At 38.4% G+C, this 19,559-nt stretch overlaps 2 protein-coding genes and 1 pseudogene across 2 annotated transcripts; 2 read left to right on the forward strand and 1 right to left on the reverse strand.

The window, feature by feature from the left end:
* Window positions 1-215: 215 nt before the first annotated feature.
* LOC122045258 lies at window positions 216-9,548 on the forward strand (annotated as a pseudogene).
* A 3,800-nt stretch (window positions 9,549-13,348) lies between these two features.
* LOC122045259 (E3 ubiquitin-protein ligase MARCHF1-like) lies at window positions 13,349-17,188 on the forward strand. The gene is made up of 2 exons (XM_042605396.1): window positions 13,349-13,791; window positions 16,763-17,188. Exons 1-2 carry the CDS (start codon window positions 13,460-13,462, stop codon window positions 16,974-16,976), a joined length of 546 nt encoding a protein of 181 aa, XP_042461330.1. The 5' UTR covers window positions 13,349-13,459; the 3' UTR covers window positions 16,977-17,188.
* A 557-nt stretch (window positions 17,189-17,745) lies between these two features.
* On the reverse strand, window positions 17,746-18,340 carry LOC122048982 (rapid alkalinization factor-like). The gene has a single exon (XM_042610488.1). It carries the CDS (start codon window positions 18,197-18,199, stop codon window positions 17,861-17,863), a length of 339 nt encoding a protein of 112 aa, XP_042466422.1. The 5' UTR covers window positions 18,200-18,340; the 3' UTR covers window positions 17,746-17,860.
* Between the last annotated feature and the right edge of the window lie 1,219 nt (window positions 18,341-19,559).

Consider the following 19,559-nt stretch of genomic DNA (forward strand, 5'->3'; position numbering starts at 1 on the left):
TCTCCCCCTCAAAAAAAGGAAATCATAACTTTGGTGAAGTGTTCTTTCCAGTTTTTACTCGTATTTCATATGGGGTAAATTGCAATTTTCTTTAAATTGGGCCATGCAGTCTGTGCTTCTAAGTAGTGCAATGGAGGCCCATTACTAATTGGGCCTCCATCTACCATCCCCATAACTAGACCGGACAGGCATCGATGGAGAAGGTGGTGGATTTGCTAGGGACGATGAAGGGCCCGTTCGAGCCGGCGGCGAAGTAGCAAGATTCGCCTCCGGAGTCGCCCATACCCGCCGAGGAGGACGCAGCGGTTGCCGTAGACGTTGACGGAGGCCGAAGCCCCGTCGCAGCCCCAGGCCTCCGCTCCCCCGGGACCGGCAGGCGTGGGTGGGGGAGGGAAAGGGAAGGAGGAGGAGGAGGAGGGTGAAGAGGAAGAGGAGGAGAACACGGATGTCGAATTCGGCAAGTTCCCCTCTGGTGGCGACCCGGACAAGATGGCCAAGATGCAGTAAGTTTTCACCGTACTGAAATCTCCGGGAAACTGTTGCAAATTTTCCTATTTTTTGCTTGCGTCGTCGACCTTCTGATTCTAGTGTTCTGTGGGATCTTTAGTTCATTTGCGTCGGTTCTACAGCAACATGCTTTTCATTTTGTATTACGGGCTAAAGGCTGTAAAAGCAATAAGCTTACAACATTTTCACCTCGACATCTTTCTCTGTGCATGTGCATGTTGCTTGTGCATTTGCTATTTATCTTTCGAGGCCTTCATTCAACTGCCGTTCGGTGATACTTTCTAGAACATTCTTATACTTCCTAGTTGATTTTTCTTACTACATCGGATTTGGTTCTTTGTTAGCTTCATTAAATTTCCATTTTTGCTCAACGTTCTGTCATGTCATTGGCCACGAAAGTGTTTGTTCTCTTGATGCTCCATTAAGTACTTTTTATATTTGCTTGTATTGATTTCTTACAGGGTAATATTTTCACAATTTATCGAGAAATAGATGGTAGGATCGAAAAGAAATTTAGATATCTTCATAATAATATGATATTTTTCACTTTGGACCTAAACCCTCATGATTTTATTATTGGGCTCTATTTAAAAGGTCTCATGCCAATGGAGATATATTTTCTCTTATAAATTTATGATCTTTCTATGTATTTTTAATGTGGAAATATATTTACAACCTTACAAACCCAACAATCCTCCTCTCAAACAAAGGAACACAAATTTCCCACGTCCGATCCTCGACCCATCAGGTTTTCTTGGCCCTCAGTCCACCCGACCTACTAGGACTTCCTTGCCTAGTCGCAACTAGGACTTCCTGCCTGGTATCTAGTCTTCTTGATCCGAACATAGGAGCCACTACTTTCTTTGTTCGAGATCAATATTGTACACACATGGCACAATCAGACCATAGCTCTTGTGCACAATCGACAGTTAAACCTTCTGGCAGTCTGAGCTCTGATACTAATTGATAGGACCTTTACGTTCGATTAGAGGGGGGTGAATAGTTTTTCTTTGATTTTCACCTACAACTTGTTAGCAAAGCAAATAGAATAGAATACAAATAATGGAATACTAAGAAAACAATGTTAACTCCTCGATTTACTTGGTCTCCACCTCCTTAAGGTGACAAATTCAAGGCACACACCCACACAATCAAGCTTCACTAAGACTTTCTCCTTTTCGAACCAAGAACGAAGGTGGAAAAATCTTTACACGATTATCTCTTCCTCTTACAAGATGAGAGCTAAGCTTAGGAGGAGGAGACTGAGATTCTATCAGCTTAGGATTCACTTGGAGATCACTTTCGATTAGAACAGTAAGTGAGAGTTTTCTCTAAGCTCCAAGAACTAGTTTTATAGTTTTTCTCGACATCAGTCGACTGATGGGCTTCAACGGTGCTTAAGATTTGGAGAGATTTTCTGCCGTCATCCCATAACGGCCACTTACCAGTCGACTGGTATCGGTACCAGTCGACTGGCATCGGTACCAGTCGACTGGTACCGGTACCAGTCGACTAGTACTGGGCTGCAATCCGTCTTGCTGCTTTCTGTTCGTTTTGTTATCTGGTACCAATCGACTAGTATAGGTACCAGTCAACTGGTACCTTATAGCTTGAGTTTTACAGTATTTTGCAACCTAAGAATTACAGCACTTGACATATATATATTTTTTTACTTAAACCGTTCCCTTAGCTTAGACTTTATGCCTCCAAGCATCTTCCATAAGCCTTGCGCCCTTAGGATGCTTCCGTTTCCACGGCTTCTCATCCTTGCGCTTGCCTTCAAGTGCTACCTTCGGCTTTGTCATGCTAAGTCTCCTTTTGCCAGGAGGCCGCACCTCCGGGACTTCATCCGCCAAGACTAACTTCTTGGATTTTCCTTGCCAAGTCTTCATACTTAGTCTTTTCCTCGTAACTGCTTGCTCAACATTTATGTTAGATCACAAATAATGCCTAACTTAAATTTATTTAACCAAACATCAACAGTGAGTGTCTAGAGCAAGATTGCTCCAACAATCTTTTCGTTTTTGATGTTTGACAAATTGTTTAAGTTAGGTCTTTAAATATGCAACAACCATAAAGCATAGTAATATGGTAATATCCATGAAGCATAGGCATAATGAAGCATCTAATTTAAACTATCTATATCTCTCCCTTTGACACACAACAAAAAGATAGAGAAAACCTACGCCAACATGAATCTAGACTCCCCCTTAATCCAAAATCTCTTCCAAGATCAAGAGTCAGAAAATGAAAACAATTAGAAAACAACCAAATAAGTTATATCCTGAAATAGATGTACTTATCAATAAGCAAGAAGGAAAGACATAGATAACCATAGGCAAATGATAAGAACGACTGCAACACATAACTGTCATACAATCTCATAGGAGGCATGCAACTAGTACAATCATGAAACATAGCATACTAGAATAGTGACAATAGTGCTGGACATAAACAAGAAAGACATATGTCTATGCCAAAACATCTCGACACTAACTGGAACTTAGGCAACATGTCTAAAAATCATCACTAGAAGTAGGAGGCGGAGGGGTCTGGTAAGCTAAATCCCAGCGTTGCATCATCTCGTACATCTCTATCTGACGCTGCTGAGAGGCGGTCCAATCTTGTCGGAAACCATGAAACTCCTGAAATCCCTGACGCATTTGTCTCCTCCAACTGAGTCAGCCGATCCTTAATGGTCATAAGAGCAGGAGCTGGTGCTAATGCTGGAGCAGGAACATTCGCCTCCTCCTTAGAGTCCTCTGCAGCTTGACCACGCCAGATATCACTCTGCGGCGTCTCTCAATCCCTGCCAGATTACGGGTATGTCATTTAGGGACTTGTCTTTAGGGTTTAGAGGTTATGTTCTAGTACTAAGCCAAAAAAAAAAAAAATTAAATTGAAAAAAAAAATTAAGTGTACACGAGATATGCGGTGTAAGGTCATTAGGGACACACACACAAGAATATTACCCTACTTATCTTATGGTACTCACCTTATGAGTATCGAGTATATTTTTTTTTAGAGTTAAGGGTTTAGAATTTAGGATTTAGAGTTTAAAGTTTAAGGTTTGAGTTATAATATTTAAGCTATTTTTAAAAAAGTAACACATATATGGTGCTCATCTCCCCGTGCTCGATTCACGATTCACGCGTGACTCTCAGCACTTCCAAGCATCCCATGTGGGCTGATCCTCTCAGTCATGCATGAGAGTCAGGAGGTGAGCATATATCATTCCCATCAATGATTTGTGATGAATTGGAGTTTGTAATATGTGGATCAATAAATAAGACATCTTTGGGCATATTCACGTAGTAAATATGATTCCCCTTCACAAGCGGGTTAATCACGTTCGCTGCATGAATCTAATGGCAGTATAAGAGGTCATGACATAGCTAAAGTGGTAAATGGTTGGAGGTTTGCCACTTATCCTCTATTTGGGAGAAGGTGAAGGAAGGGGAGGGAGAACTTTTAACCTCGTTTGGGAGAATTAATTTACAAAGATGAAGGGGAAGGAAGGGTAAACCTTAACCTTGTGAGGGGGAAAAAGAGATTTAATTTCTTACACCCCAAATCGGAGTGTAAGGAAGGGGAAGAAGAACTCAAATAAAATTTCCTCCAATATAATCCTCTGCCAGAGCTTGAGGAGGAGGAGATGTCCGATGCTCTCTTGACGGATAGCAACTATGGAGGTGATGCATGATGGCGAGAACGTGCTCGAGGAGGAGTCGTCGGCGATGAGGAGACGTCGCTGCCTACTGTTCTCCGACTGCTTGAGCAATAATGGAGTAGACGTATGGCGGTGCGAGCGTGCTCCAAGAGGCGACGTCGATGGCTATTCTCTGCTTGATGGGGAAGAGGAGAGTAGGCAACGAGTGGGTCGCGTAGGCGCGAGGAGAGCATGACAAAGTTAAGTTTTTAATTAAAACTTTAATTAATTATTTTAATTAATTTCTAATTTAAATGAGATATATAAAATTATTTTAAAATTATAGAATTTTTTTTAAATATATTTATTATTATTAATTTAATTTATTCTAAAATAAATTTAGGATATTTTACTCCCATTCCTTATCCTCTTTCCCCATCTTTTGTCATCCGATCCAAATACGAGGACGGATCCTCTGGTCCGCAAAGGTTTAATCAATTCATGATCCAACTTTTGTATTGGTGGGGGACAATGACCCCCATCTATTAAGAGGTGGTAGTCATTATCTCCCACCAATTTCTTTATCTCGGTCCAAGAGCGGATCAAGACAAAAGGACGAGTGGATCCGGTTCTCTAAATACAGGGTCCAGGTTGAGAGATCGAACTTCAAGATTGACGAAGCATAAATTCCTATACCCTGTATAATTCATTCTTCTTCCGGCAATTTACCAAAGGGCGCACGTGGAAATCTAAATTTACCAAAAGGCGTACACTACTTTGGTATTTACCAAAGAGCGCACTTTTTTAAATGCATTTTCTATTTTACCCTCCTGATAATTTAACTTTTTCTATCGTTTTTCTTTTCTTCTCTCTCCTCTCTATCGGCAGAAGATAGAAATAACATTAGTCAATTTTTAATCACATTTTAATACATTTGAAGAAGCCAAAATAAATAATGGGCACCATATTTGGACTCCTTGTAATTTTAGAAATCCACAGGAACTGAAATGGGTGCAATCGGAGCTTTCTAGATCGATCAGTGGGTTTCGGTCAAAACCCACTGATGGACCTAGAGAGCTCCGATTGCACTCATTTCAGTTTCTATGGATTTCTAAAATTACAAGGAGTTCAAATATGGTGTCCATTATTTATTTTAGCATTTTATAGATGTTAACAAGTAAAATCAAAGAATCGGCATAAAAGCCCACGTTGGGCTTGATATGGAATCATATCAGGCCCAACGTGGGCTTGATATCATTCCATATCAGGCCCACGTTGGGCCTGATTTGAGTCTATATCAGGCTCAATGTGGGCTTTTTTGCCGATTCTTTAATTTTACTTGTTAACATCTATAAAAAGTCAAAATAAATAATGGACACCATATTTGAACTCCTTGCAATTTTAGAAATCCATAGAAACTGAAATGGGTGCAATCGGAGCTCTCTAGGTCCATCAGTGAGTTTTGACCGAAACCCACTGATCGACCTAGAAAGTTCCGATTGCACCCATTTCAGTTTCTATAAATTTCTAAAATTGCAAGAAGTTAAAATATGATGTCCATTATTATTTTTGGCATTCCTAGTGGTGGACCAGAGGTTTTGAAAACCCTAAATCTCTCTTTATTTCTTTTTTTATTTTTTTATTTTTTGTTGTTACTAGGCCTGATATCTCCCATATCAGGCCCACATTGGGCCTGATATGGGGAGATATCAAGCCCAACGTGGGCATGATATCTCTTCATTCAGGCCTAAACAAAAAAAAAGGGAAAAAAAAGAGAGATTTAGGATTTTTCAAAACCTCTGGTCCACCACTAGGAATGCCAAAAATAATAATGGACATCATATTGGACTTCTTGCAATTTTAGAAATCCACAGTAACTGAAATGAGTGCAATCGAAGCTTTCTAGGTCGATTAGTGGGTTTCGATCAAAACCCACTGATGGACCTAGAGAGCTCCGATTGCACCCATTTCAGTTTCTATGGATTTCTAAAATTGCAAGGAGTTCAAATATGGTGTCCATTATTTATTTTGGCTTTTTATAGATGTTAACAAGTAAAATTAAAGAATCGGCAAAAAAACCCACATTGGGCCTGATATGGACTTAAATGAGGCCCAATGTGGGCATGATATCTCTTCATATCATGCCTAAACAAAAAAAAAGAAACAAAAAAAAGAAAGAGAGATTTAGGGTTTTTCAAAACCTCTGGTCCACCACTAGGAATGCCAAAAATAATAATGGACACCATATTTGGACTCCTTGCAATTTTAGAAATCCACAGGAACTGAAATGAGTGCAATTGGAGCTTTCTAGGTCGATCAGTGAATTTCGGTCAAAACCCACTGATAGACCTAGAGAGCTCCGATTGCATCCATTTCAGTTTCTATGGATTTCTAAAATTGCAAGGAGTTCAAATATGATGTCCATTATTTATTTTGATTTTTTATAGATGTTAACAAGCAAAACTAAAGAATCGACAAAAAAGCTCATATTGGGCCTGATATGGACTCAAATCAAGCCCAACGTGGGCTTTTATGCCGATTCTTTGATTTTGCTTGTTAACATCCTATAAAAAGCCAAAATAAATAATGGACATCATATTTGAACTCCTTGTAATTTTAGAAATCCATAAAAACTGAAATGAGTGCAATCGGAGCTCTCTATGTCCATCAGTGGGTTTTGACTGAAACCCACTGATCGACCTAGAAAGCTCCGATTGCACCCATTTCAGTTCCTGTGGATTTCTAAAATTGCAAGGAGTCCAAATATGGTGTATATTATTTATTTTGGCTTCTTCAAATGCATTAAAATATGATTAAAAATTAACTAATATTATTCCTATCTTTTGACGACAGAGAAGAGAGAGAAGAAAATAAAAGCCGTAGAAAAAAATCAAATTATCAAGAGGATAAAATAGAAAATATATTTAAAAAAAATGTGCTCTTTAATAAATACTTTACGTGTCTTTTGATAAATTTAAATTTCCACGTTAGCCTTTGGTAAATTACTGTTCTTCTTCTCAGTCACCGTATCTCCGTGTTGATCTCCAGTCGAGTGGCCAAACGGAAGATGAAGCTGGTGAAAAATCCGTGTTTGCGTTTGATGCCTCTCTGCCGCAGCCGTCACGCTTCCTCCTCCTCCACCACCACCGCTGTCACCGACGTCAATTGCGATTGTGGCGTAGGCACCCGAGCGACGTGAAGCACCTCTTAACTGAGAAACTCCCACAATGCCTCGATTGGCCATCTTAACTACCAGCTACGCTCCCTGCTCGACTCCGCCTCTCCCGGTCGCCTCTCCGCCGCCTTGTCGATCCTCGGCGGCATGATTTCCCCTGACTCTACTTCCCTGCCTGACGCCGCCACTCGGTCGATCGTTTTCTCCGGCCTGGCCAAGCGAAGCCATCCCCGTAACGAGGGGTCCCTCGCCCTCCTCGTCAAGATGGCCAAGATGGAAAGTTTCCCGCCCAACGCCGTCCTGTTCACTGAGCTCATCAACAAGCTGTGCCGCCACGGCGCCACCTCCAGGGCTTGGGATTTCTTCCATGAGGTAAAGGATGCTGGCGGCTCCATCGAGGCCCCTGTGTGCAACGCCCTCTTGACTGACCTCGCCGCAATTCAAGACTTCGCAAGGATGAATCTTCTGTTTTCGGAGATGAAAGGCTTTGGCGGGCGGCCCGACGTAGTCACCTTTGGTATACTCATCAATCACCTCTGCAAATCCCGTCGCCTCAACGATGCACTGAACGTGCTCGACGCAATGTCAAGCCCAGATTCAGGAGTATCCCCTGATACAATCATTTTTAACACTCTCATAGATGGGCTCTGCAACGCAGGAAGGCTTCAGGATGGTCTCTCCTTGCTTGATAGGATGAAATCTAGCCATGCTTGTGATCCTGACAGTGTGACCTTAGGTATATTCATCAACCACCTCTGCAAATCCCGTCGCCTCGACCATGCACTGAACGTGCTCGACGCAATGTCAAGCCCAGATTCAGGAGTGTCCCTTGACACAATCATTTTTAACACTCTCATCTACGGCCTCTGCAAGGCTGGAAGGCTTCAGGATGGTCTCTCCTTGCTTGATAGGATGAAATCTAGTCATGCTTGTGATCCTGACAGTGTGACTTACAACACCTTGATCGATGCCTTCTGCAAGGCTGTAGAGTTGGACATGGCTCATGAATTGCTTACCAGGATGGAGAAGGAAAGGGTGGCCGTCGATGTGGTTACTCTGAATACCTTTGTAAATGGAATGTGCAGGCTTGGGATGATCGGAAGTGCCCTTGATTTTTTCGAAAGAAAAAGATCGAGTGGCCGGAAGTTAAAGGCAATGCTATCACCTATAACTTCCTGATTGGTGCTTTTCTTCATTCTGAGAATGTAGGATGGGCAACCGCATTGTTTGATGAGATGATCAAGGAAGGGGTTTCCCCTGATTCTGGGACATGCTCCACTCTAATCTGTGGGTTGACTCAAGTTGGTAAACTTGATGATGCTTATTCGAACTTGTCATTGATGAGACAGAATGGTTTTTGAGTAGACATCAAGAGCTATAACACTTTGATCAATGGGTTTTCCAAGAAGAAGAGGTCGGATAAGGCATTCGAGATACATGACGAAATGTACAAGGCAGGGCTTAGGCCTGATGTCTTCACATACACTTCTCTGATTGATGCTTTCTGCAAGGCTGGTGATTTTTCAAAGGTTGATAAATTCCTCAACGAAATGGTCGACAATGGATGCAAACCTAACGTTGTGACTTATGGAACTCTGATCAATGGTTACTGCAAAGCTGGTGATCTTGAGCAGGCCATGAAGATCTTCAAGAGCATGGATGTGTCAATGGTGCCGCCCAACACTATTATTTATACCATCCTCATTGATTCTTGTTGTAAGAATCAAAAAGTTGATGCTGCGATAGACCTCTTCGATGAGATGCAGGAAAAAGATATATTGCCCAACGTCATGACCTACACTGCTATTTTCAAGGGTCTTAAGAACCATAACATGTCTGATAAAGCCTTTGAGCTTATGGACAAGATGAGTTTGCAGGGATGCAAACCAGACTATGTGACAATGGATGTTCTTACAGGATGGTTAACTGTCATTGGTGAGACGGAGAGACTTAGACTATTTGTGCAACAAAAAAAAACGACATCTTCTGATATCGACTCAGGCAATCCTGATGTTTAATCTTATAATGTTTCTTATTTAATGTTGAGTTGTACCATACGTGAACAAATGAGACGAGTGATTTTTTAGTTGCAGAGTTTATTATTCATTACGGTATGATTTCTGAAGCTCCTTTCATAATTCAAGCAAAAACCTGTAGATCAGTAGGTGGAAATTGGATTTAGTAACTCTCTTACAGTTTTTTGTTGGACAAAATCTATGTATAATTGGACATTTTAATTTGTAATCTAAAACTGTTTAGTTCCATAAGTGTTTCCTTTTCTCATTCTAATCAAGTTGCAGTTTTGTTGTGCTAAGTGTAGAACAGTAGTAGTGTCGATTTTCCCTTGAATATAAGTTCCCTATTATAGCCCATTTCGATCGAGTCATCTAAGCACAACGACGCTATCATCTTTCATCTTGGACATTCGATTCTTGCTCGTCTCTAGGGCCTTCTTTTCTTTTCTTTCACCTATGCCCAACAATATTTGGCATAGACAACGCTAAATCTGTTATGGTCAGATTGATATTGCATCAAATAGTAAGCTAGCTTGGGCAAATTGTTTGCTCCTATTTTTATTCTAGTTATTATATTATAGTAAAAGATGATTCAAGATCCCTCACATTCCCCCAAGTTATGTATGTTGTATACATGTGAATGAAGAAGATGTGGAAAAGGGAAGAAATTTCATTATAAATGAGACTTTAGTCCCACATTGAGAATTTTAAGACATATTGATTGATTTATATTGATTTACATACATTAATAATATGAATAATTATATAGGGAGGGTTCTTTTTCATGTGTAGGTGTGCAAGGATGCAAATTTGGGATGGATTTCTCTAAATTTGAAAGTTACCATTTATTACATAAAAACGAATTTAAATACTGCAACAGTCTATATTCATTTTTTTTTCTCCTATCACTTCCCTTTCCGAATCAAACCAGAGGAATGATTTTGATGGATCAAAATCAATTTAACAATATTAAAAGCATCATTGATTACTGTAGTAGTAATTAGTGGTACAGCATAATAACAACCATTTATTGATTGTAATGCTACTAAATGATTGCTATAATAAGTTTATAAAGATATTAACTTTTAAAACGATATTGATAAATAAGTAATTTTAATTAAGTTGATAAAAAAAAGGTTAAATTGTATATAACAACATCAAAATAAGGATACTTTTAGGATGAAATATTGCATTCTTTGTTTTTTATATAAGAAATTCTAATATACATAAAAACGGTAGATTGATTATTCCATCTATCTAATTGTCAATCTGCTCGGGCTACGGTGCAGTAGAAAATAGGTTAAATTATCATATCCCAGTTACGATGTATTTATAAGAATTTTTTTTAAAAAAATTAAGCATACAATCATGAGATGCTCAGCTTCTGGATCACCTGTCATCAGTATTTCCCAATTTACCCTGACAATCTATAGAAATTTTCTATGAAACCAACTCATCGCCCTAGATCGGTGTTCTTTGATTCATTATTTTATCTAATTATTGACCTACTAACTAGAGGTATAAATGAATCGAACCAGTTTGTAAGCTTTTTTAGTCGGCTCGATAAATATTTGATTCGTATTCGAACTTATCGAATTCGAGCCAAACTCAAATATGTTCGAACTTTTTTTTAGCCGAACTCGAGCCCAAATTATTTAGTTTCATAGTTCGTGAGTCCCTCGCGAGACTTAATATTTTATTAATATAATATAATTATATATTAACTAAATAAATTTCAAACCTTTTGAGTACTTAGTTATGAGCAATAGTTCGAATCGCCCATGAATATGTTCAAATCTTTCAATCCGAACTCAAACCCGAACTCTGATTCGAGCGAATCCGAGCAAAAAATTTTAAATTTTTTGAGCTTCGAATTGAGCTCGAACTCTAATATAACCAATTTAAGCCGAATTAGAGCTTTAGATTTTTTTTTTCATATTCAGTTCAATTCAAATCGTTTACACCCCCCTACTAACGTTGTGATTTTGGCCCATTTTTAGAACCCTGTTTTAAGAAAAAAAAATTCATGTGTTTACTTGCCTCTTCCAAGTAAACAGATAAAACAATTGCTAACCTCATAGTTTCAAAACCGGATCCTCTGATCCATTTTTTATTGATCAAGGAATGATCCATAATATAATTACAGCCAGATCGTGATCACAATCAGTGCTGGACCTGAGATTTTGAGGCCTGAGGTGAGCACAAAACATGATACTTGTTAAAGCTTAATATTCATATATTTTTTATCAATATAAATATAATAATATTTGAAACATGAAATCTAGAAATAAAATATAGACAAAATATATAATCAAAAATAATGTTGTAAGCAAATGTTATAAAAACAAAAAAAGAATCCAAACAAAATATAAAATTCTTATTCCGAACCAATACATAGTCACTTGAATATTATTTGTCTTCCATTTTTTGAATAAAAGGTATTGATAAAGTTTGTATAATCAACTTTCTCAACAACTTTTTCTCGATAGATAACATAACTAACCCATTTAGTCTTTCTTGCGATATAGTTGATCAAAGATAAGTTTTAATCAATTTCAACTTGGAAAAACTCCTTTCGGCAGATGCAACTATAACTAGTATAGTCAGCAAAACTCGATATGCAATATAGCCATTTGGATAACAACCATCCATTATTTTCAAATAATTCAACGCATCAATCGCTCTTTTTGTTTCTCTAGGTAATGAGTGTCTTAACACATTTAGTTCTAGAAATAAATCTGATTTATCAACATTGAAATGCCCATCATGTGTTAATGGATTTTGAAGATTGACACATGAGCTCAAGAGACATCATCATCAATAAACTACAACTTTTCCAAACTAAATAAAAATCCAAAGATTTTTTTGTACTTTTGAAATTACTCGAACCGAATTGGAAGTGAAGAAAAAGCTTGATCAATTATAAATTGAAAGTGATTAACTTGAAAATATTCTTTAAGAGATTGAATTACCTTTTCATGGTTGATCTCATCAAATTGTCTTTTTCTTTGAATAATGCGCTTTTCTTGAAAAATAGATTCGATTCCCATTTCACTTTCAATATGTTCGACTTCAACCAATGTTTGATCAAATCTAGATTTTCTAAACTCTTGGGGAAAAGAAATAAGCTCCTCCCTCTCTTCAGCATGTGAATGTTTGATGAATCTGTTAATTTCTTCTCTCTTATTCAGTATTTTTTGAATCTGTCGATTTCTTTTCTACATAATCACGTTTAAAACTAAGATAGAATATTTTTTGAGATACAAATTAAAATATGACTTATGTTATCAACTATTACTTATAGGCTGACTTCTTAAAAATGAGCACATGAACATATCAAACTAATAATATTTTTTTAAAAAAAATTAGTGCCCTAAATATTTTTGGGCCCGAGACATTTGCCTCACTTGTTACACTCAGTGGCGAATCCAGGAATTCAAGTATGAAGAGATGATCACGATAAACAAAAGACGATATCTTCCATCTCTATCGATGGAACCCCATAATACTAGGGGTTCCACCGTCGGCAAGGAGGGACGACCGCTGATGCCCCCACGCGTCCCCCCCCCTCCCGATTCGCCCCTGGTTACACTAGAGGTTCGGGCTTGGTTGCGATTAAGCTATAATTAATTATGATCCCTCTCTGGGTTCACCTTCCCATCTAGGTTCGGGATGGACGAACGAAGGTAGCTCAGAGCCCCCCCCCCCTCGCTCAACGGCTGACAGTTTGAGCACCCACCCACTGTCGACAGCTTCCGGGGAGCCTTCGATCAGCCTTTAGCTGTCCATCCCGATCTAAATTATAATCTGAATGGGAAGACGAATTAAAAAAAAACAATTAATTACTATTAAATTACGATAATAATCTAATCATCATTATAATGAATTACATTATAGATCATCCTTTTTTTTATTTTTTTATTTTTACCAGAGGATCTTGCTCCATAGTTTCCCTCTACTATTAATACTTGCATAATAAGACGGCGCACGCAAGTTTCTTTATTTTGTTTTCCTTTTACACTTGGCGGATGCCCGACTGCCCCCTGCCTAGTCCGACTGTTCCCGATCCAGTCCACGCCCAAACCGCGTTAGCTGATGCGACATTGAGGCTCGATGGCGGACGACCAGCAGAGCGCCGGAGGGGACGCCGCCGTCGTGATCGTCGTCGTTGCGGAGGACATGGCGCCTTCGGCGGTGGGATCAGAGGCGAAGGGGGCCGAGAAGGGGCTGGAGGCCGCCTCCGTGGCTGTCAACGTGGCGACCGGGCCTGGTGGCCGGGCCGAGAAGGACAGCGGGAAGGATCCGGAGTCGGAGACGACCTGTCGGATCTGCCATTTGAGCAAGGAAGGCTCCGAACTCTTCGAGCTGGGGTGCGGGTGCAAGGGCGATCTCGGGATCGCGCATCGGCACTGCGCTGAGACCTGGTTCATGGTCAAGGGCAACAGGTTTTTTCTTCTTCCAGACCTGATTTTTTTTTCCCTTCCTTTTTTGTCTTGTTGGATTTCTCCCCTAAAGATGTTGGTTTGTCGGATTACGTTTCTCGCTGTGTGGAAAAGAAGGATTTTAGTACTTTTGATCCTCAGTCTACCATTAAATGCTTGTTCTTTCTGATTGCTATGGGAGGGATTGGGAATATTGAGCTCACGATAAGTGTTGATTTTAGCTAGTAGGGAGCCGTTTGGAGTCTCTCTTCTCAAAACTTGGCTTCTTGTTGATTTCATTCCTATTGCAGTGTCGAAGGGTTAAACATGGAAGGGTCAGAATTCATTTTACTGTCCTGTCATCTTTGCTGAGTCCTTTAGCCTATTTCTTTGTCGGAGTTTCTTATTTGAGCTATAAAAACTTGTCTCCTCTGGTTGCTCGTTGCCTCATCAATTGGCAGTTATTTAATATGGTGAACGTGCTTTTGAGAATAATCAGAGTGGTGAAACAGTTTTTTTCCAAGATTTCTTAGGTATTGATGTGATACTAGTCAATGTTCATCTATTATGTTTGCTACTAAGATTATATGTTTTGATTTATGAATTTTTGGAATTAAAAATTTCAATCCAATCATCTAAAGAATAGAAATAAATCCATCAATTGTTATTATCAAGTTTCTGATTGAAACACCATTTATCCCCTTTGTTGAAGTTATTGCTTTGATCCTGGCCTAACACCTGATGGTTCAGTTAGATCATTGTTAGATCATGAACCAAGTAGAGAAGCAAGTGAAAAACAAAGTCAGTGTCTAAGAAAATAATATCAAGCTTACCAAAAAAGTATGAGGTGTCATTGTTGAACTTGTGGCTTTACTTTATTCTGACAGCTGACGGATTAGATTTTGAATCACAAGAGAAAAATAAGTTATCCGGAGAATATCTACATAATTAGGGAATTCCAAGTTCATGATGTGCTTGCTCTATAGGATGTGCTTGCTCTACATAATTAGGTTTGGTTTTGCGACCACATACAAAATAATCATTGTGTTTATATATTGATACAATGTGTATAACTATGATTATGATCTACCATTTATAAGCATTGTTATATATGCTGATTAGGAAAAATGGTCAATACATTAGAGGAGTACACACTTTTTTATTTGGAAAGAGCACATTAAAAGTTGAAATTCACATAATTTGTGTAATTTCAAGGTTTTTGCAGTTGTTTTATTTCTCAATATTGTAGCGCTGGAACCAGAAATTTTTTTGTCCATAGTCATCATATCAAGTTGATTCCTATATTTGGTAATCAAATAAATGTTTTTCTAACTTTCTACAACCTTCCCATCCGAAAACTATATGCAAAATGGTCTCCAAGTTTTACATAAGATAAACAAGAAGAATATGCAACTGGGATTTTACTGCCAAAACTTTCACATGATAAGAGAAAATAAATCTGGCAATTTTGAAACTAATAAACTACACTAGTAAAATGCCTATCGATAGCTATATTATATGCCTATAAGGACATTTTTTAGTTACAAGTTTATGTTGCTTAAGCATGTTTTTGTTTCAGACTTTTTATTAGAATGAATCAAAAATAGGTTTCGTAGTTGATCACTGAGAATCATGGTTGTCAAATTGGTGTTAGTGGTCTCAACATCTAACGGTTAGAAAATCTAAGTATCATTTTGTATTAGATTGGTTGGATCAATGAATTTGGATGTGTAGAATAATAATAATAATAATAATAATAAAATTCATATAATTACCAAAAATGTTAAAAAATACAAGGATGCATATTATGCATTAGTCAATATATGACTTCATCATCGTAGTTGAAAGCTTCATCAGTGCGTTTTGAAGAGTTTGAGATGTTGCAATGGCCACGGACAACCAACTACGAGATGAGGTTTCTTATTGCGGTTTCATCGCAGAAAGGTTCCACATGCCAATTAATGGACGGAACAAGATGTTTCACCTGTGATGATCAGAACTGGACGATATTTAAATCCATGTTCTAGAGTGTCAACCTATATCTATACTCATTAAGAAACTCAATACTCATACCCATCTCTACCCCTCAATCGTCTTGGGTACCTATTACTGCTACTTTTACACTCTGTGGCTAAAGTTTGTTTCAAGGCATTCATAAAAATAAATCCAATTTACTATATGAAAACAACTGGCCAAAGTTTGGATTGGCCTTAGTCACTAGGCATGTTATTTGTTTGATGCTTCATTATCATTTTTGTTCTTGATTTTCCTTTTGCCTCTTCATCAATCAGCACTCTTCTTTTTTTTCCCTAAGCAATTTAGTTCTATTTTTCATTCTTGTCATTTCTATAACCACTAGTTATAAAGATGCATAGTCTGCTATTAATTCTTTGATGTTAGGTCAAACTTCTAACTTATGTACATGCTTAGACCATCCACATCAGCTTTCCTATCCAAAATGCATAATTTAGGGTAAAAAAGTTACTTTATTAAATTTGGATATCCACTTTTTAATACATCATATATCAGCTTCCCTATTTCTTCTCTCTCCTCTATAATGTTTAGGGAATGGAATCCATTCCCTAAATTTAGAGAAGTACTGTTCATAAATGCATAATTTAGGGAATCGATAGGGTAGCTGATGCAAATATTTTTTAACTACCTTATCCAAAATTTAAGGTAAAATTTAAGGTAAAATCTTTGAATAGGGTATCTGATATGGATGCTCTAATGATGGCATTAGTTAAGTATACTATTACAGTTTATTATATCACAATCACTAGACTATATTCATGCATAGATTGTTACTGTCCCCGTACTAAGCAAATTTTCAACTACACTCATGAATTTGATATCTTAGGCCTTAGATAAGAACATGATCTTGCTATGATATCTTTGCCACAAAAAACTCAACCAACCTTTTTCTCTCTTGTCTATCTTAAGTTCTTAAATGCTACAATAGGACAACTAGACAGTGATTTCCTCTGCGGTGCAGATTCTGTGAAATTTGTGGTGCAAACGCAAAAAACATCACCGGCGAGAACGATAGCAAATTCATGGATGAGTGGTACGAGAGGGGAGAATCGAGCAACCGAGACCCCTCCGAAAGGTGTAGTTGCTGGAGGCAGCAACCTTTCTGTAATTTCGTGATGGCTTGCTTGGTGATTGCATTCATACTTCCATGGTTTTTCCGGGTAAACATGTTCTGATATTTCTTTCTCCTGTGCCACTCTCATGCTCATGAACTATAATAGGTTGAAAACATGGCTGTAAATATTAAAAAGTAGCTTAAATCATTTGCATTTCTGTTTATATGTTTGGTTCTTCTAGTGTGTGTGTGTGTGTTTTTTAGTTCTAATCTGTGTTGGATGCTGTATTTGTTATTACCATATAAGATTCCTAAGAAATATTGCTAGCTCTAGTTTGTGAAATTGCAAATGGAGAAAATTTTGTCAAAGTCACTTTTAGTACAATCATCATGTCTCATGAACGTGTATCTCTGATGTTGATTTGATTTTAAATTTAGATCAGTCGACAGTTTATCAAAGCTAAATTATTTATGTTAACTTAGCTTTAACATGAATAATTACTACTAGTTTGAGACATTGTATTATTGGTTTTTTTGAATGTATTTTTAATGTTCTTGTATTCATAACAAAATGCACATGCAGTTCTTTTTTGCATATTAAAGCATTTATTTAATTTCAGTGTTTAGATATTGCTTTATTATATTGAAACTTTATTGGAAATCCAGTATTTTCAAATCTAACACATTTCAGATAAGAATTAACTATATACACTGTTTGAATTTGAGTTTACTTAGTGGCAATTATAATTATATTGAACTCTTAGATAGTGCAAATTCATCATGTACAAACTCTATTATAAAAAAGTAGTTTTATAGTTCTCAACCAAAACTTCATTCATTGTTGAGAATCACATTGACTTCTTATCAATGTACATACACATATACCTCTATATGTTGCATGAAGAACCTCTATTATATATATTATCAAAGAAGACTGTTAATTTCTTCTTTGTGCTTTGAATTACCGTTTTTTAAATATATATTTAGAGAGTGTGTCGCGTTGAATCAATTGAGCATCCTGGCACATCTGGTGATGATGGTGCAGCCGCGCCGATAAGGGTTGGCCTTACCGTGCTGCTGGCAGTTGTAGTACGACTGCCCTCGCTGGTTGCACGGCACTCTGTCCTTCTTCAGCGCGTCATAGCTCACGTACCTAGTGGCCGCCAGCGCTCGCCTGCTCGACTCCGTCGGCATCGCCGCCTCCTCCTCCTCGCTGCTGCCGGCGCACTCCCCACCGGAGCAGGTTTTCGCAGCAGCATCAAGCGTGGCCTCTGACTCGGCAGCGAGGAGGACGGTGGGGGCCAAGAGGAGGAGGACGACGACGTACTTCAGCGGGAGAGACATGTTGAGGATGGAGTCGATCGATGGCGATTAACGGATCAATGCGTGCATATAATAAGGCGTGTTTAAGAGGCGCGAGGGGAGGAGAAGGTGGACGGCGTCACGTTGCTCGAGACTTCCATGGAGGAAACTGATGGACTGGCTTCCTCCACGGAAAGATAATAAATACGTAGTGGGAGCTTCCCTACTTTTGTATACGTATTTTTAGAGGAGAATACCTATATCTTCTCTCTCGTAGAGCATTTTCTTCCTAGGCATTTTATTAAATCGCGCATGTAGATATCAAAATTTACGCTTATCGTCTAACTCTCGTAATACTAATATCATACAGCACATCACCAATATACCTCTTCTCCTTTTAACCGCTCTAAAAAATTTCTCTTTTTTATTTAAAATTTTATTTTATCCATTTAAGAATTTCTTCCTCTCAATTTAAGCTATATTGAAGACATAAATACATTCAAAAATTAAAAATTTAAATATATATATATATATATATATATATATATATATATATATATTTTTTTTTTTTTGAATCAGATGAGTCCTAGAATTTATTGGTATTGTTGTTTAGCCAATATCATTGTTGATTTATAAAGAGTTTGTAATAAATTTTATCAATTCTTTACCGGTTTAAAAATTCACCACTCTCAATTTACGCTTAATCCTATCCAAAAGCGATAAACGTTGTTGGCTAAGAATGTGACTCTAATGTTGACCGAATAAAAACTCCTCGCTATCTTGGATGTCAGAAAGAGCGTTAGTGACTGGGTCAAGGAAAGAGTTTTCGACATTAACCCTCCGACGCTCAAGTTAATGATTGATTCAAAGGTGGTGAATCATGAACAATAGTGAATGAGCGTGTAAATTATGTAGCGTCGCGTACCTTCACCCGTAGATGGAGACCCCTTTTATAATGTCACTGTTTATACACGCATCTAAAAGTGTTTCTAAAAAATGACATATCATAAAGAAGCTTTGACATCTTTCCTAAAATGAGACCGCAATTGATGCGATGATGATGAAGGGCCCTACCCCGTTGCCACGATGGAGGTCAAAGGAGGTCAAAGTCAAGGCGATCACGCGTAGAAGGCATCAGTCGGTCGAGCAAAACATGCCCCGACCTGGGAGAGGGCTCCGACCCATCGTCAACTTCGGCACGGGGAGCATTCAAACAACCGACACTCAAAGGAGAACAACGCGTAGAAGCCGAGCCAAGTCGCTATCCCGCTTGGCCAGACAGCGAAACCTAGCATCGATAAAGTTCAACTTCGGCCGAGCGACTACTCCGCTCGGCCTGACAGCAGACTCGACAGTGGCAGAGTGGAACTTCGTTCAAGCATACAAGGAGTATTGAGATTCG

Source organism: Zingiber officinale, chromosome 2B (genome assembly GCF_018446385.1).
Source record: "Zingiber officinale cultivar Zhangliang chromosome 2B, Zo_v1.1, whole genome shotgun sequence".
Taxonomy (NCBI): domain Eukaryota; kingdom Viridiplantae; phylum Streptophyta; class Magnoliopsida; order Zingiberales; family Zingiberaceae; genus Zingiber; species Zingiber officinale.

Excerpts from the sequence above, each read along its gene's own strand:
- LOC122045259 (XM_042605396.1), top strand. The coding sequence starts at position 13,460 with ATGGCGGACGACCAGCAGAGCGCCGGAGGGGACGCCGCCGTCGTGATC. Across the intron at positions 13,792-16,762 it reads TTCATGGTCAAGGGCAACAG|ATTCTGTGAAATTTGTGGTG; the intron begins GTTTTTTCTTCT and ends TCTGCGGTGCAG.
- LOC122048982 (XM_042610488.1), bottom strand. The coding sequence starts at position 18,199 with ATGTCTCTCCCGCTGAAGTACGTCGTCGTCCTCCTCCTCTTGGCCCCC.